Source organism: Ambystoma mexicanum, chromosome 6q (genome assembly GCF_040938575.1).
Source record: "Ambystoma mexicanum isolate Mex_15411 chromosome 6q, UKY_AmexF1_1, whole genome shotgun sequence".
Taxonomy (NCBI): Eukaryota; Metazoa; Chordata; class Amphibia; order Caudata; family Ambystomatidae; genus Ambystoma; species Ambystoma mexicanum.
Window position 1 is genome coordinate 296,834,970 of NC_090937.1, and position 26,695 is coordinate 296,861,664.

The window sequence follows — 26,695 nt, forward strand, 5'->3', positions numbered from 1 at the left end:
GCTAGATAAGATAACAGAGGAGCGTCTCCCTGGCATAGATTTAATAGTTCTAAATCGGTGGCCTGTGTCTTATATCGAGTATCAAAAACCCGAGTCATAGCGTTGATTAAAGCATCACAATCAAACAATAGCGGACTGCCCTGTTCCAACAAAGGGTTAGCCCAAACTGCGGCCATACCCCCGAGGTTCGATAAAACAAAAGCTGCTTTAGTAGTTGCGCCAGGGAATGATGTAGGCCAGCACAAAAAATGTAACCTACATTGATTAATGAAGGTCCGGAAGGTCTTAGGGTCTCCGGAAAACCTTTCGGGGGGAGCAAGCGGGAACTGGGCGGCCATGTAAACAGGCGCAGGGTCTGGTCTAGCTGAGGACCCCGCCTGACCTGAAGCACCAGCAGATGCCAAGGAATGGGATCCAACGGTCACCTCCCTGATCCCAGCCTGCATTTCATCAATGCGTCGATGGGTGTCAGTGTGGGCGGCTGTCATATCAGCACGTAATTCAGCCACTAATTGGACCAGAGTGGCCAACGGGTCACTTGTTGTATCCATAAGGGTGGCTTCTGATTCTGTCAGAATCCTTTAATAGATTGCCTCTTGTTGAACGCGTTGTGAAGTAAAGAATTCTTCCTACCAATGTGATTCTCAGGGGTATGAGAGGCAGACTGAGAAACTAATTGGTCGAAAGATGTTGTGCCCTCGCTGGAACCGCGACAGCTGCACGAAAATTAGGACATCCAGGCAACTCCTGATGACTTGAAGAGAAATAAAACTAATTACCAACTATTATAGGAACCTCTAGTGATACCTCACATAATTCAGAGCACTAACCTGCAGAAGAACGTAACATTAACCACAGAAATTCTGTATAAATTGGTCCTCAGGAATGATGGGTTCTGTAGACCACAAGAAAGGTATTTAGCATAGCAGATAACAAAAAGGTACAGGAGAAATGGCAAAGAAAGGGAAAAGTTCTTACCAGCGTGCTCAGGATATGATAAATCCCCAGGTGATTACTTGTCCTTGTCGCCTCTTGTAAACTGAGTCCAATTTGGTGATAAGCAGACTCCAATGCACCATGCACCTACCCCGATGGCACGAGGACGCCTAAGGTGCCAAGGCAGTCTCTAGTCCAGCACCTAAACCTATGCCCGCCAGCACGAGGACGCCTAAGGTGCCAAGGCAGTCTCTAGTCCAGCACCTAAACCTGTGCCTGTCGGCACGAGGACGCCTAAGACCTAAGTTGAGCCAGACAGAGGTTAGTAGAAGAGGAGCAGAAAAAATAGAAGAGGTATTGGACAAGCAGTAGAGTAGAGCCCCAGAAATGATGGAGAAACAGGCAGAAAGTACCAAGTAGGGAGCGGTCACGAATCCACCAAAGTCCAGAATCAAAAACCCACTAAATCACTAAGCAAGGCAATCCACGAACGATCCGAGGTCAAATATCCAAGAAACAGTAATACAAGGGCAATCCAGGCGCAAAATCCAAGAGAAGCAATCCGAGATCAAAGTACCGGCAAATCCAAGAGAAAACAAACGCTGCTGTCAAAACACGATCAGAAGCGCTGACTGGAGGGCGAGGAGGAGTTAAATACCGGACTTCCGGCAATACCCCGATCACGTGATCCGCTGCGTAAGGAATCACGTGGGACACGATGCGCCCATTGCCGTAATCGCCATGCAACTTCCAAACAAAGCGTCGGCAAGGTGGTTTCTGACGAGCGCGTCTGCAAAAGTCGGCTTGCAGACAAAACACTGCTCCCCTCCGCGTTCTACCGGGTAAGAGTACCTGCTGCTGCCTGCGAGAGGATGGGGTAAGGGGAGGGACGTTGTGAATCTGGAACCGTTTTCTAACACCAAAGACATTCTGATCTATTTTGAGTTAGAATTGATGTCATACCCATCGTTGGTGGGAAAGCTCACGAACATAGCAGAGTTTCTTCAAGATCCTGAAAACGAAAAGACAATGAAGAAGCTGCTCACAGTGATTGCAGAACAGTTTCTATTACTCCTGGAGTACAGCAAGGTCAAGACAAATGTCCCCATCAGAAGAAGCAGCGAATAGACTTGTCAGTGTGCTATTCTTTCTCTTAATTGAAGACTGTCCCAATCTTGTTGGGAGGCACACTGATGTCCTGACTTTTCTTTGAGATCCAGCAAACACAGAACATTTGAGCATAATCCTGAACGGAATCATTATTCAGGTTGCTCTTCAAACTCATCAAAATCACAGAAGCATGTAGAAACTTTCCTTTGAGAGACAGATCATGAAGGTGTTGCCAAGGACTTCACGTTTGTTTATGCTGACAAAGAACCGACATGTCGTCTGGAGTGAAACAGATTAGAGGCATAGACTGGGAATTGGTTTAAATGGAACATGCAAATTAAGATTTACTGAACTTATTGCCTCATTTGGAACATTCGTTAATAGAAAAAGAACTGTTTCCAGAGACAGTCTATTATTCGGACAAAGAGGATAATCAGTTCAGCACTCGTGACCTGCAAGCAGAGGCAGCAGAATCCAGATAAAGTGGCAATGTTTAGCATATATTAAAGAATTAGTTTTGCTTCCTTAGATGCTCGAGATGGGAAACCAGAACAACAACCTTGTCCTCCCTCAGGAGGAAAGACATTCATATTGGCCCAGGAACAAATGCTGCAAATTGACGTATAGGTTTATCATTTACACATGCATTGTTTTCATTATCATATTACTGTCATTAACGATTAGAACTGCATTTTTCATTGGTGCACAAAGCGTTTAGATTCCCTTGCACGCACCTAATGATGTACGCATGAAACCTAATAAGGTGGCCAGACCTTACATAGTCATTCCAGTTCCAAAAAAGAATGACAGAGTGACTGAGCTTGAGATGGATGTGATAAACAATGACACACACGCGACACTTATGGTAACAAATTAATTGAAACACGGAGACAGGGTTGATGAAAGGTACACATACACAAATAATGAGTACATACACACCTACTCTAGTGTCAATGACTGCAGAATCATATTCCAGAAAATGGGGAGAGTTTGGACAGAGCTCAACAAGAAGCTTTTTACCAAAGGGTGTAATAAGACACATGGAAAAGGAACTGTTAAGGAGACAAAAGACTCTAGAGAATGAACGAACAGAGACAGCACCGACGAGCATGCCTGATCCAGTGATGAAAGGGTCAAACTTAAGTCCTGCAATACAATCACGTGCAGAGATAATGGCAGAATCAATATGGATGTTCATTAACGGAGCCAAAAAGAGACAGGAGGATAAGGAAAGACTTACCGGACCTTGTCCTACAAGAATAATACATGTGGACACGCCCAGATCATTAATGGAGATCCCTGAGAATCCTCCAGCAAGAAGAAGCTATACAGATGTGTTCAAAGATGTGGTTTTAGCAAACTACAGAAAGACCTTAAGAATTAGAAGAAGCACACAAGAAGACAATAACGAATTGAACGATTACCTGGACAGCACAGCACACTTGGGAAACAACATATGGTACCAACATATGAAGGAAGTTGGAAGACGAACTTCAGAGGAAGAATGCTTTGTTTGTGCACTCCTACCCTACAGCATGGGGAAGTCAAAAATGTTCATAGCTGTTGAAATAGATGTGAAGACAGCACACTGTCTTTCACATTTAGCAATCTGCACGACCAGAGGCCAGTTTATGGGAAGTGATGCTTCACTAAAATGGGCAACTGACGCAGATGAAGATGATTATGTCCAAGACATAAAGATGAGAAACAATGGCAAAACAAAGAACATTGTGATCAGATATGAGAAGCTTGGAGTTAAAGGAGCAGAGAAACAAACAAAAAGCTGACGTCAAAGGGAAATCTACAGAAGAAGCTCCAAGATGGAGGACAGAGGTCAAATGCAAATTTGGGGAACAGTGCTTTCTCCAGAAATATGGGAGAAAGAACTAGTGATCTGCAGAGCATGGATGATCAGTGGATACTATAAAGAAACAATTGAGAATGCACAGATGATATGCAAACTATTATGGCCGAGACTTGCAAGCCTGCTTACATGGGTCGAGGATAGAGGAGGACCCCTACAGATAGTGCCATTGGAGAATTCCGATCTGTGCTTCAGAAAAAATGGTATGAGAAAAATGGGAGAGAATCAGAACTGTGAACGAATCTTCGATGCTACCGGAATGGTGCATGGAACAGCAGTGATCATGGATCATTATTGGGCATGTGGATCCAAAGCATATATCAGATTGCCAAAGAATTGGGCAGTTATATGCACATTGGTGAATATCCATGTTCCAGCATTGGTGATTCCGAGAAGGGATCTGAACATTGACAGTTTCCTGAAAGCAGATGCTCACCTGAGGAAGAAGAGATCTATGGAACTCATTAACAGGATGAAGAAAGAAAACTACTTCTCTGCCAAATCAATAGAGGCCTTTGATGCAATCCCATATAAACATAGGTTGTTCAGCTTGACCTCATCAGTGTTCACGACAATCCTGATGCCAAGAATTCAGCTTGGAGCAAATACTAAATGGTTGCAGATAATCAGATGGGAGTTACTGCAGACCATCAACAGAACCATAAAGGGATTTAATGCAATTAAGGAAGAGTTAAGATTGATTCCACTAATGACACTCCAGAACTGATATGTCCTAGACATGATCACAGCTATGGATGGAGGTGTTTGTGCAAAGAAATCGGAGAATCATGTTACACATTTATACCGTCACACGCTGATGAAAATGGAACCTTAACAGAAGCCATAGGTATGTTGATAAAACTACAGAACCAGATGATAGATGAAGTTGATGAAGTTGACAATGACAGTTGGTTTGGATCACTGTTTTCATGGGTTCCACAATGGATGGTGGATGCATTCAAGATCCTATGAGCCCTGTTGGTGATGATATTGCTTGGATTCTGCATAATCAAGCTAATAATCTCTCAGTGCCAGAAAACTGCAAAAAAGGCCATAGGGATGAAAATCATGATTGATGTCGAGTCAGAATGGAAGCCTAAGGACCTGACTGACGAAAAAATAAGAGACTTTGAGAAGGCCAGCATTTATGCACCAGAAGGAACAAAGTTCCTGTATCCAAGAAAACATAGAAAATGTGTGGGAAAATTGATCTATTACAATCCAACTGGAGAATGTCAACTAATGACATGGAACAAAGATGAGCATGTAAGAACATCAGGATGCTTGAAGGGAGTCAGAGATATAGACCCCAAAGAAACATTTCTTCAGACCTAGATGTCCATATCCAGAGGAAGAAATAAAAGTGAATGCAAAGAAAGGAGTGAGAGTGGTTGATGAATCGCCTAGAGAGGGGAGTGAAGAGGAAGTGCCAAGTGTCATCCACACTCCAGCCACCCCCTTCAAAGTACCAGGTACTTTCACGCCAAAATATGATGAACAAATAAACCAGCAAAGAGCAGCACCTGGGCTCTGCCCAGTGCCCATCAGGGTAACAGCACCTATTGAAGTACTGACACCCAAGAAAACCTGGACAGTAAGGTATCCATTGAGAAAACCATATCTACAGGCAAGACAAAATGACATTTGTCAGAATGGAATACCCGAAGAAGCCAAGAAGATACTAAAGGAAGACAATGGTGACATCATAATAAATCGGACTGACACATATAGAAGATATAATGACCTGAGAATACTGACAAGGAGATGAAATACCATGGATAAGTGACATCTTGAGCCTAAGGTGAAACAGTTGATATCAAGATGCAGAAACGTATGCCATTTTCACGATGAAGATATTCAGTCAGTTTAAACGTGTACAGATGCAAAAAACAGCAAGAAGCAAAGAAATTGTGAAGCTTGCTTATCCTTAGTATTAAAATAGATTGCGGCAAGTGCCAACTATACATATATATACCTCAAAAGCACTTTATAGATGAGTGAAAATCCACTACGCACATGAGCAGAATTGAACAAAGGTTACTAAAGGTCTCAAGAGGAGAGTATTGCAGCAAACAAATCGAGAATTATGACGGAGAGAAACCCAGCTGAAGGTAACCATGCCAAGAAGCCAAGGTTGTATCGGGCTGCACTATGCCAGTAATGGATACAATTAAAGAGAAAAAGAACAGAGTATCCTGTTCAGAAAGGTCAAGATAAGACACAGATGGTAGAAGACTGGCAGAATTAAATCAAATACATGAATATACACAAAGAGGTCAATTTCACAGTGTCCAGATCATGTGACAGGGTAGGTAAGAAGGGATGAGACTTTCACAGTGTTAGGAAAGATTTCGTAATTGTAGGTTATTTTCCTTCCATGTGGCAACCCCTAAACTTTTTGCTGTTGTTTTTCACCTTGTTCTTGACTTTGCCAGAGAAGTGCAGCCTTCTGCCGCACTCCTCTGGGCTTTCGCTCCTTTCTTACGGGGAAACTGACATGCCCTTAAGACAGTCAGTATCGGGGAACGCTGTTTCCCGTAGTTTCTTTTATCATGTTGCGGCTTTTGTGCAACATGACACAAGAGGGCACTGTAAGCTAAGTTACAGCTCTCTTGGGTCTCTAGCCTTCTACAGGCCCTAGATACTCGTTTAGGATTGTATCTGATCGGTGCAAGTGATTCAGGGACAGGAATGGTGGCAGCGATCGTTTCTTGTGTTTTGAGCTCCTTTTTTGCGTTCTAAGCGCATTTTTCGCGCTTTACCCAAAATGGTGGCCTGGCTACCAAAATGGCCAGACCACGAGGCTCCTTTGTCCTGTCCGCTGACCGTCTTGCTCCCTTCACCTTCCCCAGGTCGAGCCGACCCGGGGCCTTCCTTATTTGGGCATGTACTTTGCCGCGAAACACGGATGCTTTTGCGGGCTTCTACATGTCTTTTGTGTGCCTCCAGGATGTGGGCTGGGATGTCTGGGCCCAATACACATCCTGGGTGCCAGAGAGTCTAGAGTGGTGTGAATGCCTGGGACCACTGTGGTCCGTGATTGGTCCACGAATGGTGTGAGTGTTGATGAGCGGATCTCCCATTGGGTCCCCTCCGTTTTGGCGCAAAGGGAACCGTGGATAAGAGGGGGCTGGAAACACCACTACCAGGTCGATCTCCTGAGTTCTCACGAACGAAGGAATACAGGAGCCAAGTATCCTGCAACCACGAGGCTGAACCGAGGAATCGCTGGTGACCCGCTGAAGGACTCCTCCTCTGCACTGTTGTCGCCTTGTGAAACCCTTTTCACCTTTGATCGAACCAGAAGGCCTGTACTGGTACTTCGACCCTTTGGAATAGCGGGAACAGCTATTCTCGGCATCTTCACCATCTCCTGCCAGTAAGCCTTCGGAAGTGTCTCTGGGACATCCAGCTGACTGACCAGCTTACACGGGAGTCTTGCTCTGTAAACGCCGCCAGGTTGTGTAGCATTTCGAGTCCTTGTCACTCTCACATGCTTCGTACACTTGGCGTTCCCAAGTCTGAAGTGAGTAGTGTACATTTGGCTCAGATACACACGGCCGCTCCGTTGCCCTGCTGTGGTAACAAACTGTGCGGGTTTCTTCGATTGGGACGTCTTTTTTCTCAACACGACGACGAGGCGGTCCCTGCTCTTCTGAACCTGCCAGCTTCTGAAACTGACACGGAGAAGCCTGGATCTGCTTGCATCGGGGACCGGTGAGTAACATAGCTAGGATCTGGTCGCCCTCCTGCAGGAGGCCATTGCTTTTACCCGCTGTGTAAAACAGCACCCTTTTCCGTACTCGCGCTCTGCTTCTGCCCACTGTGGAGGCTGCGCTTGAGTCGCGGAACTTGTTCTTCTTCTTTTGTGCACTAAACTGAACTGCCTGATTTCCCTCGAAGAGCTTCTCCTTTTGCCCGTTGGCACCAGCGCGTGCAGGTACTTTTGAGCACAAGGCTCCACTCTTCGCAGGGCTCGGACTTCCATCTAGTTAGGTGCCTCTGAAGGTGAACTGGGTCTAAGCATTATTTCGCACTGCCTGTTTTCCCTCCCTTTTAGGTGGACTACACATTTCGTGCATATAACGCTTGCGACTGTCGTATTTGTATATATATTGTGTTGATATGGTATGTGTTGGTTTAATATTGTGATATTGTGATTTTCTCGCTGCGGTCATTGTTTTAAAGGCCTTGAAATAAATGTGTATATATTTTTAATATAACAACTGTTTGGAGTAGTTTGTAAGTGATCTTGCTTTGTGTGCTCATTGCGGGCTTTCAGTCACCCTCACCCCTCTTGAGACCTAGTCTTGACCGCCGCGATCACTACCTTGATTGGTCTGGCTCGTCCAGAGGTTACCCTGTTCCAAGTAATTAGGTTGGCCTTCTGAACTTCTGCGCCACCAGGACAGAGTTCAGAAATCCGTCTTAACACACACCTACGCATGGATCCCTGCCATACCCATACTCCTTAAAAAATCTCAGACCAAGAAGTAGACTCGAGGCCAAACTACAAAGAAATAATTGACACATGACCACTGAGGTGATGATTGATTGTAACATAATTGGAGGGAAGCTGGGGTGCAGACAAACTCCCTGCACCTGGCTGGTTGTTCTGCATGCTACTAGAAGTAAGTGGAAAAGTATGAGTGGGGTTGATGCCAACCCAATCATAGTGGTCCGTGTAATCTAGGGTCCTATAGTGAGTAGAACCAATGAGACGTTGTACTTTTAGTGACGTTTACACTGGCCATTTTGAAGGAAGGGCTTAGTTGCCCCACCTGACATTGATTATCCAATCCCATCTCCCCGTTACCACATATAGTTATAGTACCTATGTTAAAGTTAACTTTCTATAACCAATCACATTGCATGTTAGGTTTTTAAGACTGCGCCAGTGATGATGAGTTTTTGATATAAATACTGTGTTTTTTTCTGAAATTCAGTGGAGTTTAAGCGAGAAGGAAGATCGAGTGGTTGCTGATGTTCATTGAACTCCCCATTTTTGTACTTGTCATTAAACAGACTCCCTTTACAAACTATTGAGTTGTCATAATTATTTGATGCAAGAGTAAGAATCTGCATCCCCATCTATCTTGAGGGTGCTGCTACTCAGTTTAAAGGGCAGTTTGGAGACCCTCAGTCTAATGGGCCGGCTGGGGTCCACCCAGTTCAACTCTGCCTACTGGGGCCGATGCACCTGGCAGCTTCAAACCTGCCGGGCACAGCAGCCCCAAGACTCGTAGCGTGGCGGTCCGGAAACAAGGGTGCCAGCAAGCTTACTGGCTCCCTTGTTTTCGGACCAAAACACTTGTAATGAGGCCCAATGTCTTGTTATATAAGTGCCTTACAAATGCACAATAAATAAATAATATCCCTCCGCACTAGATTCTGCATCACTTATGGTTGTACTTCCAAAGGGAATGATGGTGCTGCAGAAATAAAAGGGGTTCATAAGGGAGTATAGGCCCTTGTGAAGGAATTGTGTCAACTTGATGTACCTTACGTATACTGTTATGGCCAATGTTTGAACCCTGTACTGATGGATTCCATGAAGAGTACAAAAGCTGCTTTCTCTTTCTTTGGGCTCTTGGAAACGTTGCACGCTTTAATTGAAGGTAGTAGTATGTGTCATACAATTACAGAAAATGTACTAAAGTCACTTGGGTTGCTAGTTCCTGCATTATAAAAAGTTATCAGATACACTGTTGTCTTGAAGAGTGGAGGCTGTCAGTACTGTTGAAAGCAACATTGGAAGAATTGTTGCTCTTAAACAAATTGAGGATACCACAACATGCCGCTAAACAACCGCTCAACAGCAAGCTTATCAAAAAACCTCCAGTCTTTTCACTTTCTTTTCTGGTTGTGTATGTAAGGTAAGGTACTAGGGGCCAGGTTACCTAGAGGGAAACAACAGTGATCTTCAAGAGGAATGACAGCTACCTGTGCTGAACCCGGGGAGATCTATACCTGTCATTTGTCGGGCTTCCACATGCACTGTTCCTAACTCATTTGTTCAACACGACTACCTGAACCATAATGCAAATAAATAAATACATAATGCACATGTATCCTGTGGGTGACTACAATAAAGATGTATGGTTATTGCCCCAGCTATCAGTATCCGTGGGTATGCCTAAAAGAGTAGGTACTGGGACAAGCAAAAGGACGGGAGGTAATGTGGGGTTTACTTACCGGTATCCTTCATTAGTCCTAGTCCTGGACTATTTCTTGACACAGTACTTATGACCCACCACACCCGCTCTACTGCCACTGTCTGGGTACAAAACAATATAGGGTATGGAACTAGGTGAGGCCGTGGGGGTCATGATAACATACGTGAAGTAAGCAAGGTGGGAGTGCAAGTGAAAAAAGAACAATAGAAGGGTCCTGGTCATCACAGAAGGACCTCAAAGAGTAATCAAACATGCCAAGTCTCCTGCAGTTCGTGGGAGTCTCCAGCTGAGGGAGACAAACTCCAGCACTCGCTCCTGCCTAAAATAATTAAAACCCCAATGCAGTCCTATGGGAAATTCCGTTCTGCTTTAGGAGCAAAATCTCCCACCCGCCTGGTCGTGAAACTCGGCATGTTTGAGTAAGTACTGTGACGACGAAGAACGGAACTAGGAGTAATGAACATTACCGGTAAGTAATCCCCACATTTTTCTGTAGGGTAAACAGAAACAATTAGAAACCAATTAATTTCAAAGTGCGAACAAGTAGGTGAATGAAAAACCAACCCTACTTCCTGAATAAGAAAGGATAGTTTTAGGCTTGATGTTTTTCTACCCATCGAAGTGTCATAGAGGGACAATGGTGGCATGTGGTAGATAGTTGTGTGCCCAAAAAACATGGGTGAAAATGAGGGGCCTGAGGCCTCTAGATAAGCGTCTGGTCACGTGCGATGTTCCTCCCAGCATCTCTTGTGCAAACCGACGAACTCCCAAAGTCATATATGGCGCCGCTCGACTTTGTTTCCCGGTTAACGGTTCAACGGGGCCACAGAGTAAGGTCCACATTCACCGATTTACTTGCCAGCTGTAAGCTCTCCTCTCCTTCCCCGTTTGCTTTCGAAGCAGACCAGGAGTTATTCAGACACATGGAAATGAATGTGCGTCATCGGAGGGGGGCAAAGTAACCCACAGAGGAAAGGGCGGTGCCAGACGAAGAAGCAGAAGAAGAAGAGGAGGAGGAGGTGGAGGTGGGTGGCACAGGGCTATAATGACCCCCTATAGTGGTGACCCTCCCCTCGTCTGGGGGCGGAGCATGGCCGGATATTGTGTTGAGCAGTAGACAGTTAGTTAGGGGCTGCCTGGGGCGAGTGGCTGGAGTGCCCCTGGCGCTCCTTTCAATGGTAGGATCGCACACGCTTACAGAAAAATAAACTACATGATCACCAAGTTAAAAACCAAGAAGCTAAAACCCCCGACAGGAGCGGTGTCCACTGTCCGGAATACTTTTGCCCACATCTCTGTTGTAATGCCCCTCCCCCATCTGAAGCCAACTTTTCCCAAGGCTGGACCTTCCCTCTACACGGACAGCCCCGTGAAGGGCACAGGGCTCGCCGTGCCTTAATCTTGCAAACTAGCCGTACTTCCCCCGCAGTGCACGCCCTCGCCCGGGGTCTACGCGGACATGAAGGACCCGCCGGCTCCCCAGCTGCTACCGGGCACCACCTTGCAGAAGGCTTGCCGCCTTCTGGTACTCTTCTGTGCCCTGCACCTCAGCGTCACTCTGGTCTACTACCTTGTGGGCAGCGAGCGGGGACTCTTTGAGTTTTTCACCGACGTGCAACACGCTGGGGGACCCCGCAACGCCACGCTTCCCCCTGCGCTGCCTGCCGGCAGGCTGCCCGAGGTGATCGCAGAGGCCGGTGCCATGGAGGTGGACGTGGGAGACGAGGCCCCTGCTCTTCCCGGGGGTGCTGACCGAACTATTATGAATGTATGGCGGGTGCCAGGGGACGAGGGGACTCCTACCGACGCCGCGACCCCGCCGCTACCCGACTGCCAGGAGATGCCGTCCCAGCTGGGTGAGTGAGTGCCTGACCACCCGCATGGCTCCCTGTTGGTAACTCTTGTCAAAAAAAGTTATTGTAACCGGCGATATGTACTGTTTTTCCCCCCTTGCAGAAACCAAAGCAGTACCAATGTGGTGTTTTTATTGTCTGATAAGTTACTCTGATTCAAAAGCACTCCGCATGATTGTCTGAATGATCGCAGCTAGAAACGTATCCATTTTTGACCAGATACGATTGCATGAAGTTGGTTGAGTTTTCCAAACGAGGCGTCTTTGAGGCGGGACTCGAGTAAAGTATCGTATATTACAATTGATGGGTAACATAGAGGGAGCTTAGGCATAGCCATGTCTCTCAAATGTTTGTCCGAGAGTCAGTTACCTGTTTAAGTCTGTGCAGGATAGTTTGCATTATTAGAAGGGTAACAATGAAACCAAGGAGAACTAGTCACCCAAACAAAGAGTGCATGGACAGGATTGTAGCAAAGTATGGAGTGGCCTATTCCTTCTAAATGCCACCTCCGAATAGTGCAGAGGTTTGAACTGGAAGTTATATTCAACAGAAATAATAGCTCCACCCTGTTATGGTGTTGCAATGATGGCGTTTTATCACATTTTTGTACACCTAGTATATTCCAAGGTTTCTGTGTGCCTTTAATTGAAATATGTCGAATGAATAAGTGTGGAGTGAATGAGTGTGCCATGCACTTCATCTGTGGCTCATCCACGAGCACGGACACTCCAACACCTACCCCCTCTGCCCTCTTCCTTGCTGTACTTGCACGTTCTGAATACTCTCAGGGCATCGTAGGCACGTCCTGTTTTCCTTTTCCCTTTTTCCCTCCACTGTTTTTTAAATACTTTTGTCTTATCTTTTTTAATATGGTTCCCTCCCTTTGCCCGTGGGCGCTTTGAAACAGTATTTACTTGCTGCATGAGCACCTAACAAGCAAACAATAAATAAATAAGCAACGCCTCACTAGTGGTCGAGGGGAGGGCAGGGTGCGCTGCTTGCTTTTGGGGGAACCTGTTTGCTTTTGATGCAATTGAAAATCGGATCTATGCGGTATAGCTTTCTGCGCATTACGGGTTCTTCTTTGTGGGAGGCCAATATAGGCTTATAGACCGAGGGAGGGGGCTCATCAACCCATGGCCATAAGTTGGGAGGGTCATTCCATCCCAATCCATAATGACCCTGCCCGATGTCTATAAGGCTATTAGCTCATAGTGGGAACAGCAGTGCAGGTTTTGGAGTTGTTTGTGATGAAGTAAAAACGTTACTTTAATAGTGAATAACTAGAGAAGCTGAGTTAATACAATTGAATGTTTTACTTTTGTTGTATATTTAATAAGGTTGTCTTCATAAGTCAAGCCTTTTCACTTCACACTTGGTTCGTTATACTGGAACAAGTTTAACTTGAGCGTGCATTTGGTGTCATGTAAAAAAAGTACATTTATCTATAAGAAAGAGAAACATCCCATGATTTAGCTTTCTCTTGCAGCAAAAAAAAACTCGCCCCAGGGCGGAAAAGTCTTGTTTAAAAAAAAAAAAAAAATCTTCTCGTCGGGGAATTGCATGTTTGTGCTTTGTGTACTTTTGAAGATAGAATGTCCAGAATGCAATCGGTACCAGCAGTTATTGAATGCAGTCTGAACATTCTGATTGGTTAGGGGATTAATAACAATATTCATGCATTAATAATCTGGGGGGGGGCACATCACCTTCGACTAGGATACAAATCACGCGTTCACGTTTTATTGTGTCCACGGGCGTGTGTGTACGCAGTGATGCGTCATGCCCGTTTACCCCATGTACGTGTTCCGCAATTTCGACTGGAGCAGTACAATCTATGGCTTAAATTTGACCCCCACTCCTTTAATATCACGATGACGAGTACGTTAACGGCACCTTGGTGGTGCACACCGACCATTTTTCGACATGTCATGACCTGTGTTGGCTATTCTGCGTATGAACCTTCCCCATCGAATGGTTCCTTGACGTTGTAAAATCGGACGTGTGCAAAGCGAGCAGAGGGGACAACGTTATGGAAGCAGATAGGTCTGTTTGTTGTGGCTCTGTGCCCAGCAAAGGGTCAGCGCGCTCTAACAGCCCGCAGCACTTTAACAAAAAAAATGTTTGCATAAGTAAGAAATTGAAACAATCGTTCTCCACCCTCTCTCCCTCCGGTTACCGGCGATAGGGCGTGTATCCAAGCGAGGCTGTGCGTTACTGCCCCCTCCCGGGAATCCCCAGTGGTTTTCTTCTTGCTGGGGCTTGTCCGTAAGCGCTGGGCAGCAGCTGTGGAAACGCTCCTGTCGCAGCAAGCTGCAGCATTCTGCCTTCAATGTTTCCGAAACCTTCAATTACAAACGTCACAGAGCATTCACAGTTCCTGTTTAGTTAACTTAAGTTTTTATGGCGAAAAAACGAGTTTATATTTGCTTCTCTTCATTAAACTCTACGCACTGCCCTCGATCGCGCGTTCTATGTACATTTTAAGCGTAGCTGATTCTCCAACTGAAGAAACCTCTCGGCCGAATTGAATTACGTTTCTGTGAGCATTGTTGTTCATTACTTCTAAGTGTAGGCATGCGTATGCGACCAGCTCCTGTTCCTTTTCTGGTTTACTGGTTGCAGTATTCGGCTCAACCTACACAAGAAAGTACCTTTCTCACAAGCTGGCGCTAAGAAAAATGGAGTAGAAAGTACTCAAGTAGAAACGTCAAGGCACATCTGCAGGTCTAGTTCAGCCTCCCTCTTAGTGTAACCCTGGAATGGTTACTACTGCATGCATCGTATGGATAGTGTTGTACATTCAATCTTCACCACAGATACTCAGTTTTTGCTTCGGGGAATACCTTTCTGGATATACCTCCACGTGAAACGCTTTCCTTCTGGGAGCAAGGGTTTCCTGCCAGGGATATCATTAATCCTCACTTACACCCACCGTCTTCGGAGTATCTCGTTCCATATGGAGTTCCTAAAGGGACTGTTTTCTGGAATTCTGTCGAAGGCGGTTGGTCTTCTCTCTTCTCTATACCAAAAATCCCATCATCTTGTGATTCACCTCCCAGTTTTTCACTTAACCGAGAACGACCACCGGGGCATTCTACTTGATGACCCCTCCTCCCCCCTCGTCCCTCTTTGGCTGACTCACCCTGACACAGCCCTCTCCACGCTCCACTCTGCTTTCTCTGATACTCTTGGTATCCTTGCCCCTGTCATGAGACTCTGCCTGAAGCCCAAAGTCAAGTGCAACTTCTGGTACGACTCGGACCTCGGCACCCTAAAACGCAAGTGCAGGGTGGCCGAGAGGAAATGGCATGCTTCATGTACATCCTCTGACAAACTGGCTTGCTGCAAAGGCAATACCAGCTCTCTGTCCTTACCAAGAAGAGAGCTCGTGTCCAAGCCCGCGTCTCTGCGGCATCTAACAACTCGGCTGAACTCTTTAAAATCTGCAAGGAACTGGCCAATCCTGCCGCAGTCTCTACCTCTCCTGTCCCTTCACGGGCCCTCTGCACGGCACTGGCCTCTCACTTTGTCTCTAAAACTCAGGACATCCTGTCCTCACTCGCCTCCTATCCCCTCCCTTCCCCTACTCCCTGCTCTTCCTCTAGCCCTTCTGCATCCACCCCTCTCCCCTCCTTGTCTGCCCTTCCCCTGTTCTCCGCATACGTTTCTAGACAAGTCCAATCTATGAAAGTCTCATCAAAACAGGTTCACCCCTGTTCCTCCAAAACTATTGAGGATCACACAGACTCCCTGGCTCCTGCCCTGGCTGATTTCTGCAATCACTACTTCGCCACTGGAGTCTTCCCATCCCCCTGAAGCACTCCCTTGTTCACCCTCTTCTTATGAAACCCTCTGCCGACCCCTCATGCCTGGCTAACTGTCACCCACTCTCCATCACTCCCTTCCTGGGCAAGCTCCTGGAGAAACTGGCCATCTCCCAGCTTAATCTCCACACTGAATCTGTTGGTTGTCTTCATGATCATCAGTCTGGCTTCAGAGCTGCCAGAAGCATGGAGACTGCTCTCCTGAACATCTGTGAAGACCTGCTCTCCAACCTTGACTCTAACACCCCTTGTGTCCTCATCCTGCTTGATCTCTCTCATCTGCCTTTGACACTGTCAACCATGCCATCCTGCTGAACCGTCTCTGTGATAACCTGGGTATCACTGGTCAGGCTCTGGCATGGCTGACTTCTTTCCTCTCTGACCTACCCTCCCATGTCCAACTTGGGTCCTTCCTCTCCTCTATCTTTTTCTCTACTTGTGGTGTCTCCCAGCGGTCTAACCTCTCTCCCTGGCTGTTCAACCAATACCAGGCACTCCTTGTCCACCACATCACCGCACTCTGCCCCAACTTTCAATGCTATGCAGATGACACCCAGCTCATTTTCAGGCTACCCCAGGCCTCCTCCTCGCCTTCCCTCATCTCCGACTGTCTGTCTGCTATCCAGGAGTGCTGTGCCGCCAATTACCTCTGCCTTAATGCTAGTAAGACTGAGATTCTCCTCATTGGCACACCCACTCCCCCCTTTCCTGTTGCTCTCTGGCCGGCCTCCCTTGGTCCTTTCCCTGCTCCTACTGCAAGGCCAAAAACCTCGGTCATCTTCAACTCCACACTCTCCTTCTCTCCTCACATCTCTGATGTCTCCAAGAAGTCGCACTACCAGTCTTTCGTCTCCTTCCCCCCACAGAAGCTCACTGTCACCAGAGCTCTGGTTCTCTCTAGGCTGGATTATTGAAACAGCCTCTTTCTATATCTGCCTGCTTCTACTCTCCGCCCTCTGCAATTCATCCAGAACAGGACTGCGAGACTTGTCCTTGGCCTCAAGCACAGGGATCGTATCTCTCCAGGACTGAAATCTCTGCACTGGCTCCCAGTGGCTACAAGGATTAAGTTCAAAACCCTCTGCATCGTTCACAAGGCTTTCTTCGGTCTGGGGCCTCAATACCATCAACTCTCTCTTCCTAAATATCTTCCTTCTCAAGCTCTTCGCTCATCCGCCTCCAACTCCCTCAGGGTCAGTCACTTCTCCAAGCAACAAGTTGGTGGTAGATCTCTTTCCTCGGCTGGTGCCTCCCTCTGGAACAGCCTCCCTGCCTCCCTTAAACTTGAGGAGAACAATCTCTGGTTCCGGAAGCACCTCAACACCTTTCTTTGCTTCTGCTTTCTCTCCTCTGCTGACCTCCTGGCTGTAACCGGTACTGCACCGACTACCTGGACACCCTCTGATTGCGGGCACAGGTCCCTCCCCCGCCAGCATCACACACCTGCACTGCCCACCTGGCAACCCCCACACTTGGGGACTGTTATTCATCCCTACAGTCCCCCTACCTGCCCTTGATAGCTGATGTCCGCACTTACCCATGCACTTGCCACATGCTGGATGTTATTTTTCTTATAGTTATTATCTATTCCTGTTCCGCTCACCTGGTATCCACGGGGCTGCCACACGATACTGGATGGAGGTCTAAGCGCTATCCCGGACCCCTCTCTGCTTGGTTATGTGCCAGATGTTGGGTAGCGCCTATAACAGGAGAATGGGGGGTTAAGATACTGGTTCTGTGATGGGTGAACTCCCACCTCCCTCTGGTCCAAATCCCCTCCATTGGGGTTATTGCTCACCTTAGGTTTCTGTGCGTTGAACTCTGTCCTGCGTCTCTGTGCAGGGGCGTGTGGTTGGTGCGGCCATTCCGTGGACCTAGTTGCTTCACTGGCCGTGTGCCCTTACGTCGGGTCCAGACCGGCTGTGACTCCGGCTCTGCTTGCTGTCTTCCAGGTGAGTTATGTCTTTTCAGTCCTTATTCTGTCTCTTTCTTTCCCTCCGTTTTCTATCTTTTCAGCGTCTTGCTCCACTACGCTGTTCCCTAACAATGTCTTTTTGTTTTCACAGGGATGGTTGCGATCTCGGAGTTGCCGCGCCGATGGCTAAGACCACAGTGAGTTATTGATGCGTGGAGCGCCGCACTGTTTATTGGCGTTAATTGTTAACCTGTGTTCTCTTCTTTGTACAGGTTGCAGTGATGTTCCGGAGTGATGAGCGATCGAAGCACTGCTTGCCCAGGTAAGTGCTTTGTTAATGCTGACCTTGTTCCTTCTTCCTTGCAGGTTGCGGTGAAACCCGGAGATGGGCGAAGTAAGAGAAGCGCAGGGTGCTGCTAGGGCTTGCTGCTTGCCCAGGTAAGAATTTTTATTAATGCAGTCATTGTTTCTTTACCTTTGCAGGTTGCGGCGAACTCTGGAGATGGGCGAGGTAAGCGAAGCGCAGGATGGATTAATGGCTGGTTACTTCACAGGTAAGTGCTCTTGCTCGCTAATGCTGTTCTTGTTCTTCTAGTTTATTAATGGAATCCGAATCTAAGGCTTCAGGATCGGGCCCCCGGAGAAGCAGATGTGCAGGAGCTGGACACGGTGAGTGTTACGCTGCAGGAGTGCAGAATAACGCGAAGCGTGTTCTGCTGTCTGGGTGTGGTTTAAATAGCCTTGGTAAAGTAGTTCCAGGCCCAGCCAGACCCAAAACACTAGACCGCATGGCTTGGTTCTAAAGAACTGAGCTGTGTAATAGGCCTCCTTGTTGGATTAAAGTCCAAAACTGGTATTGCTTTATTTCTGATAATGAGTCTGGCGCCAGGACTGACTCCATGTATGTTTATTATGGGGTTTTAAGGCCCTTGGGGTTGGTGTGAAAGGCTTTATCCCCACTGCTGCCAGGGGGCTGTTTATACCTGAGGGGGTCAGGGGCATGGATCGTGACATTCCCATGTACTATTTCCCCTGCTCCCCCCCTCCCCCCCTTGCGCAATCTGAATGACACCTGGCCTAGGAGGATCGTTGTCCGTCCTCCTTTTTTTTCCCCTCCCTTGCCTTTTCGCGCCTTGAAACACTTGTGTATAAGCGCGTTATAAATGCCATATCATATGATAGTTGCCCAAAGGTGAGCCTGACACGACTGATCATACGTAGGTCGAGTGGACACATCGGTTGTATCCTGCACTCCTTTTACTTGGTCCGCTCCTATAATTCTTAGATAAACTTGCTTTTCTCGATAGTCCTAGCCCCTTTCTTTTGCTAGATATCCGTTCTTCTCCCCTTCTCTCCCACCCAGCTTGCCATCAGGCCGTTGTTGCATTGGGAATCTGGGAAAGAATGTGTAGGGGAGGGCCTGTATTTATGGGGACCGTTTGCTTGTTTAATGCTTCCCCTAACGCAGCCTTGTTTCGTTATTACACTTGGTGGCACAGATTTTGCTTTGGACTGGGTCATAATGACACATTTGGGCATCTCATGAGGAGTTAGCATATACGTTTGTTTCAGAAAGAGTGTGCAGCATTCGCGCCTCAAAACACTTGTGTACAGGCGCGCTATGAATGACATACATCATGTCAGCAAGATTAGCATGAGCATATGTCTAATGTAGGTACTTAATCGCTGGATGCGATTCACCAGCATCTACACATATAATGTGCTTTGAAAGAGTAGGCCTTAGGTATGGCTTTTGCTTTGCACATAAGGCCAGAGAGCGTTCCTGGATGTATGCATGGGTGCTGTGCTTGCTTGAATGCTGCACTGTAAAAGTACTGTAGTCCTCTTTGAGGAATGTACTAGTTATTCCCCCACACAATTGAGTCATGATAGCAAGCATTTAGGCCCACTCAGATGTGTTCACGTGCATCAGACTCGTGTAAACTGATCGCTTATTTGGATGTCTACTCCTCAGTAGTGACTCTATCACAATTCAGTGCAAGGATTGGATGTTATCGGCCCTAGTCTTGCATAATTTCCTAAGCATAATTTTCAGAGCAAACACTTACTGTAATTCCTGATCCACCGCATATGAACGTGGCTGTGTTCTGCTGTTAACAAGTTATTCTGTACTTCAAACAGCATCGGATGCATATTCTTCTGCAACCGATACAGGTAGCATGTCTTCCGCTTGCTGTACAAGGCTGGTCCCTCAGATGCAGGTTTTCACTACTGTGACTAAGTCACCTTCTAGACTCTGGGAACATCTAGTGAGTTGACAATGGGGGCCCAGTGCCTCACGAGCCTGTGCATGATGGGCCCAGGGGTCACCGGTTCGTCCTTACTTGGTCACCATCACTGGGCAGGAGCAGGCACATGCAGCATCCCTCCGTCTACCCCATCTGGGCACCCTTAATCAAACCCAGGCCTTGCGCCCAACAAGACCCTTCCCACAACATAGAGCAACAAGCTAAAACATAATACAAATATTCCTGCATTTTTCAGTATGTATAGTTTGGCAGTAAGAGTTATTACACGCCACCCTCCAAGAGACCCTGATAAGACAGTGAATCAGTAAAACCATACTCTTCTTCCATTGCTCAAAGTACGTTTTCGAGGTAGTCCTGAAGCTGAGAACATTTTGAAGCTGAGAACATTTTAAAGACTGTCCCTTTTAAAAGAAATAAACTCTGCGGACAAGAAAGCCATGAGCGAGGGAGTCTTTCCCCTCCCCCACTGACACATGGCAGGGGAGAATTTAATTTAGACCCCATAGATACCCTCCAAAATCATATGGCGCCCAACAGCCAAGCTTGCTCAGATAGCACATACTTTTTTATTATGGCACTCAGCCAGCAGATCTCATATCAACACACAACACTACATTACAGAACTCGGGCAGACATCAGTGGCACACCAGGGTTTCCTGTGGGGGGGCACACAGGCTACAGAGGCACCCTAGTGGTTTTGACGGCTCCGAGCATAGCAACACAGTGAGAGTAACATTGTGGCACTGTGAAGTTGGAGAGAGTGAACAGGGAACTTGTGGAAAATCTCAACTTATTTTCACTGTGCATACTTTCATGTAGAATACCGGGAATGTCACACAGAGACTGGGGCACTACAGGCAACAGGACTATCTAAAATGGTAGGACAACTAATCACAGTGTTAAGACAGCCTGGAAAGTACCAACATTACCCAGAGGCTCTGGGGCCAGATCAAACCAAAGCCAATGACGGAAATAGCCAAGGTGCAAGGCAAAACCTAGCTTTATTAATATCCAAATAAAGCAGGGACAGCATACATGCTTGAAATGTCGCCACTCTGTGTGCTAATCAAAAACAGTTTTTATACACACTATTTGTCATAACTAACATCATACTGTAATCTTAGCTACCAAAACCTACGACTTACGGGGATTGGTTAGGGGTATTGGCTACATATACATTTTAAAGGGGATACACTTCTGATTGGGTAGCAACAATCTGATGGCTCCTCCTGAGAGCACCTCAAAATTGATAATCCTAAAAAGACATCTCTATTGGTTGGCATAATACATACTGAGTGGCCTAACATGGGGGGTTTTGATTGGTTGACTTACTAATCAACCTTGGGCAACTGACAGGTTGTTGAGGCATGAGCCAGATAGGAGTAGGGGGAGAGTGGTCAATGGACTGCTTTCTCTACAAATAAAGAAAATATCATCCCTCATTGCTAGGCCATGAGCCAGGTTGAATTCTTTGTATTCAACGTTGTGCAGCGCCTTGTGACTGGTAATATGCATGAGGAGTGAGGCAGGTGTCCTATATGCGTTCATTGCTAATGAATAGACAGTGTTCTTTAAATGTGGGTCACGTGATGAGAGCGCATTTGGAAATATTTCACCCTGCAATTATTTGGATTTTAGTTAATTTTGTAATTATAATTGTTCTTTTATAACGTGCTTACTACCGGGGACCAGTTTGTAAGTGCAAGCCCAGGATTTGAACCTGTGTTGCTATGCAATGTCTTGCTTCCAAGACCAACACTTTGACCTGAGCGATCCTTTGAGCCAATTTGTGCAAGTGTTGTGGTTCCTTTAAGCACTGCGGACACTCTTGAGTTAGTCATTGTAGAGTCTTCTTGGGTTTATGGTTCGCTCGCTCCTGGTTTACAAAGGATGGTTGTTCCTTTTTAATATAAGAATATATGGCTTGCGTCTTGGGAATCGTTCTCATGCTTTCACTGCAACGTTCCTACCCTCCTTTTTTCATGGTAACCTTAGCTTGGGTTGCTAGCTACTGCTTGGGCTCTGCACCGATCTGTATTTTTGTTATTTCAGCACTTAGAGTTCTCATGAGCTCTTGAGGCCTTTCATTTACTTAGAAGCATGTTGCGGTTTCCATTTTGGAAAAGATGGCTGCCCATATTCCCATGTGATTTATGTTGCATTCAGTTTATACATTGCTTATGTTAGTATTCTTGTCTTATGGATGCCATATTACTTTTCTTCATGTATAAATGCATATATTACCCAGTGTTTGCATTCTTCAGGTTGAGTGCACATTTGCTTTGTGTCTAATGCATGAACATGTATTGTTTCGTTGTCGGTTCGTTTATTCTTGCCCTCTTTAGCTTAGATTGTGTCCATCTCCTGTTGTATCTGCCTGGCATATCTGCCTGGCATATGGGCTGTACGGTTGCCTTAGTAATGCTCCTTACCTATGCGGGATTGAGCTGGATGAGGGGCAGTAGCTATTCACCATATGCCTCCCAACTAAAGCTTTTTGCCAACACAAAGTCCCAAAGCGGACACAGGTGAACCAATTGGGTCATGCTAATCAGAGCCTCTTGTGCAAACCCAATTGAGGGCTGACAAGAGCATGATTTCTCACAAGGCAATGTGGGTATTAGAAGCTGAAGGAAGGGATTTTGAGGCTACTGGGGGAGACAAGGCACCAGGAGGAGGTTGATTCAAGAGAACATATAATAGAATAGGTTTGAAGTAGTCCCTGTGGAGGAGGGTGGGTTAAAAGCAGAGTGTAACTTGAGAGAGCAGGATGTTTGGTAACATTAGAAGGACGTCAGTTTGAGGCATCAGGAGGAGGCTGGAGAACGCCGGGAGGATAACAAAACCGTATCTAGTGAGATTAGAAAGATATTAGAGGGGAACTCTTGACCCAAGTCAGGGTTTAGGGTTGAGAACCTGATTTGATGGGGTTAAGCTAATGTTGGGAGGAGGAACAAGCAAATGGCATGGCGTGATGTTGCGTAGAACAGCAGCAGGATTAGAGAGAGCTGGGGAAGAAGGTAGCAGCCTAGGCACTAAGGCAGGCAAGTGACATAGTCCCTCATAAATTCCATGCCTGTGAGTACTGCAAGGCGCATAATATCCTGTTGCCTCAAGTTCAAGTTGAACACAGGAGAAGGAACCCCAAGAAGAGCAGGCAAGAGACCCAAAAAGAAGGGTCCAGTAAACCCAGCCTGCGACTACAGGACATCCCTTTAAGGAGAAGGGGAGCAAAGGCCGAGAGTGCCCATTAATTCTGGACTGACACCTAAAGATGATCGGGAAAAAAGGATGGGGTAGAGAGGCTGAGAATCAAGGATTTGTGGAGATCCCGAAAAGCACAGCGAAGACAGGAGCAGGAAACCCTGAACCCTGGCCTGTGTCTACAAGACCAACTGCTTGAGTAGAATGGCAACTAAGGCTGCCACAATCCCTTTTAACCTGGTGTGATGAAATGACTAATGGCCAGAAGGAAGGTTGTGTGTTTTTTACCCCTGAATTTGTTATGATTTCATTTTCACCTTTTTTCTTATTTATTTATTTTTTTTAATTCAGAACAGCAGCCACATTCGTGGGGGTACCCCCTGCAGCTCCTCAAATACTCCCACCCTTAAATAGGATCACCTCCCTTTCTCAGACTTGAAAGCTGTACATTTTACAAAAACATTTATTGCAGGCTATTACATGGCGATGAATATGTGTGGTGAATATTCTGCCGCGAAAAGACTGGGTGGTTGGTTGCAGGAAGGCAGCAATTAGTAGTTTCTTAACTCCTACTCAGCCCCATTGCTACTAGAATTTCAGTGGTCTCAGTGGTAAAGGTGAAATGGGCACAACATGAATGGAATGCCTCTTTAAGGTAACATGGGTTGGGGGGGTGCAGGGATATCTTATTCCAGAGTGTTTAAACCAGCAAAGAAGCATCAAAAACAATAGGACCAGGTCTCAAAAGATGCACTAGACACTAGCTATTGTCTAGTGACAATTGTCTTGTGGCAAATAAGAAAATTGGCTGCTGTGTTGTGCAGAATTGAGTGACTTTTTATGCCTGACTAGTAGCTTGCAACTTAAACTATTGGGGATTATTACTATGGTAGGTACCAAAATGCATGCCCAACTAAGGTTCTATGCAAATTAGGCTTTAATGAAACTAAAGGACAAGCGCACTATTTTTTATTTTTTTATTTTTTTTTTAATTGCAATTTATAGTTTAATACTTTTAGCAAAAAGAAACCATTATGGGGTTCATTCATACCATTTCCGATCCCGTCTCAGCATGGGCGTCACCCATAAATGTCACGTTTATGGGTGTGACCATTGTTGCAAGCGATTTTATTTTATTTATTCATTTTTTCAAAAACATTCCTATGTAGAAACCGACCATGGCAATTATCGCGGGTGTTTTTAGTTCGCTTAACCTACATTTACACCTTGCATCTGTCATTACTGTTTTATAGTCTGTTTAGAAAATGGCCAAAAAACATGTCCTTTGATCTGAAAAAAATAACTGGTAGTAAAGAGATGCATACGTGTTTCTTTCGTGTCCTCTTGGTTGCAGAATCCGAGTGAAGAGCTTTTAGAATTGATGGGGCCTCGTGCCGAGATAATTTCCCTGGTATTGTATAAGTTAAAATGGATTGTCATAAATGTTGCTTGAAGTCCAGGGTCCGGGCAACTTTTTAGATACGGTTGAACCGCACCCGATTTTCTTGTTTCTGCTGCAAGATCCTGGTGCAGTTTTAGAGCTACTTCTTCTACTGTGGTTATCCAATCTTTTTGCCTTCGTTTTTTCTTTGTTGTTCCTGGAGTTTGTAGCAGATCCTTTGTTTAACTTTCTAAGGCCTCGTGTTGATTTGAAGGGTTGGTGCCATGTGGAAGTTCCTGTTGGATCCCTTCAATCGTGCGTACAGGGGACTCATTCATACATTTCGCAAATAGGCTGAATTTCTTCAATTGGGCTACCGTTAATGGTGAGCCCAGACCTAATTCATTCCTTATAGTCTGAATCGGTAGCGATCGAGGCAGAACAAGCACCTTTTTCCAAGAGTGGCCTTCCATTAAGGCCCACCATTAAGCTGGTAAATTAAGGAATACTTCAGAGCCATAGGTGAGAGTTGGTATAGCCTTTGATTTGTAGAACTTTATAATCGGTAGCAGTGAATATTTGCAGTATTTTGAGGATCAACGCTTGGCTAGTCAATGACATTACAACCCGTTTCCTCCATTGCATCTAGAAATCGTGATTTCCAGATGACCGAATGAGGAAACCCTTGCTATTTCTACATTATTCAGATACCATTTGGATTTTTTCTTTTTACTTAAGTGCCCTTTTTTAATATCAGAATTTTCGTTTTATTTGTATTGATTTTAAATTGTTCTTTTCCGCATACCTCTGGAGTCAGTCTAACTGGCGTTGAGTCCTATTTCAATGTAATCCAGGAGTACTAGGTCGTCGGCATACAATGGGTTACTTTCGTCTTACCCACTGTAGGTGGGAATATTCACATAGAATTCATGTGTTCTCACAAATCGGCAATGTAGAAGTTATAGAGGGCCGGGGCCAATGCACAACCTTCTTTCACTCCTCTATAAGTTTGTATTTCATTGCTCAGGAGAACAGAGGAATTGAGTCGAACTCTGATGGAGGTGTTAGAATAAAGGCCCCTGATTTTATATAGTAAATCTGCGGGGCATTCTTTCTCAGCCAATATTTGCTATAGGTGTTTCTGGTTAGCATCTCAAGGCCTTAGAAAAGACCACGAATGGCAGGTACAGTTTGGTGTTTGATTTGAGGGTCTTAGCTTTGAGCAGGGAGATTATAAATGCCAGAGAAGCAGTCCCTAGGCCTTTTACAAAGCCTGCTTGGAATCTGTTGAGAAGAGCTCTGGATATTCAGTCTTTTTAGCAGCAAGCAAGTGTATAGTTTACCCATAACATCAAGGAGGGCTATCGGTCTGTAGTTTGATGGATCCGATCGCAGTCCATATTTGAATATTGGGATTGCGTGGGCTATTTTCCATTACATCGGGGTCATTTTCTTGTTTACAATGTTTTCGATCACCACGTCTAGCAAATTGGCCCATTGCTCTGGGATTTCTTTCAACATCTGGTTGGATATCACGCACTGTCCCGGAGGGACTAAGGTGTTTGATCATGATAGTCATGTTCACATGATCATACGGGAGATGCTACAGCTCAGATGTCTTTTTCTAAGGGTTTGTCCTCCTGCGAAATATCTTTAAATAACTTGCTGTAGAAAGCAATCTAAGATGCTTCTGTCACCCCCATAGCTTGATAATAATGCTGTGATTGGTTTAACGATCTAATTAAAGACCACATCTTTGCCATAGTTTTCCCTTGTAAGGAGGTCAGCTTGATTTCTGCGTCTTTTTGCAAAGTAAACTTCTATTGTTTATATAACTTTATGAATTTTGACATCAGCGTCCTGGGAAGTTGTTGGACATTTTCTTGATTGTTTTATAGCTAGTCGCATCTCCTTTCGTTTCAATACAAGTTTGTGGTCGAACGTATGCAGATTTTATGTCTTCTGGTTAGGATTCTTTTGTTTCCTATCGACCCGATATAGGGCTAACAAATTTGTGTAGTCCATCCCGGATGTGTTGTAAGTGATTTCAACCCGGCACTTCACCTAAGTCAATGCCTAGCATGGGATGCACAATTAAAACCCTTAATTATTTATTTATGTCTATGTTCTTTTATTTCTGAATGATGTAGCCTTATATC

General features: G+C 45.7%; 1 protein-coding gene across 1 annotated transcript in view; it reads left to right on the forward strand.

The window, feature by feature from the left end:
- The first annotated feature begins 10,890 nt into the window (after positions 1 to 10,890).
- The window catches only part of B4GALT1 (beta-1,4-galactosyltransferase 1), a 399,807-nt gene continuing 384,002 nt past the window's right edge, over positions 10,891 to 26,695 (forward strand). The window contains exon 1 of the mRNA XM_069630783.1: positions 10,891 to 11,942. Coding sequence (XP_069486884.1) covers positions 11,546 to 11,942 — 397 coding nt within the window. The 5' untranslated portion in view covers positions 10,891 to 11,545. The remainder of the gene's footprint in view (positions 11,943 to 26,695) is intronic.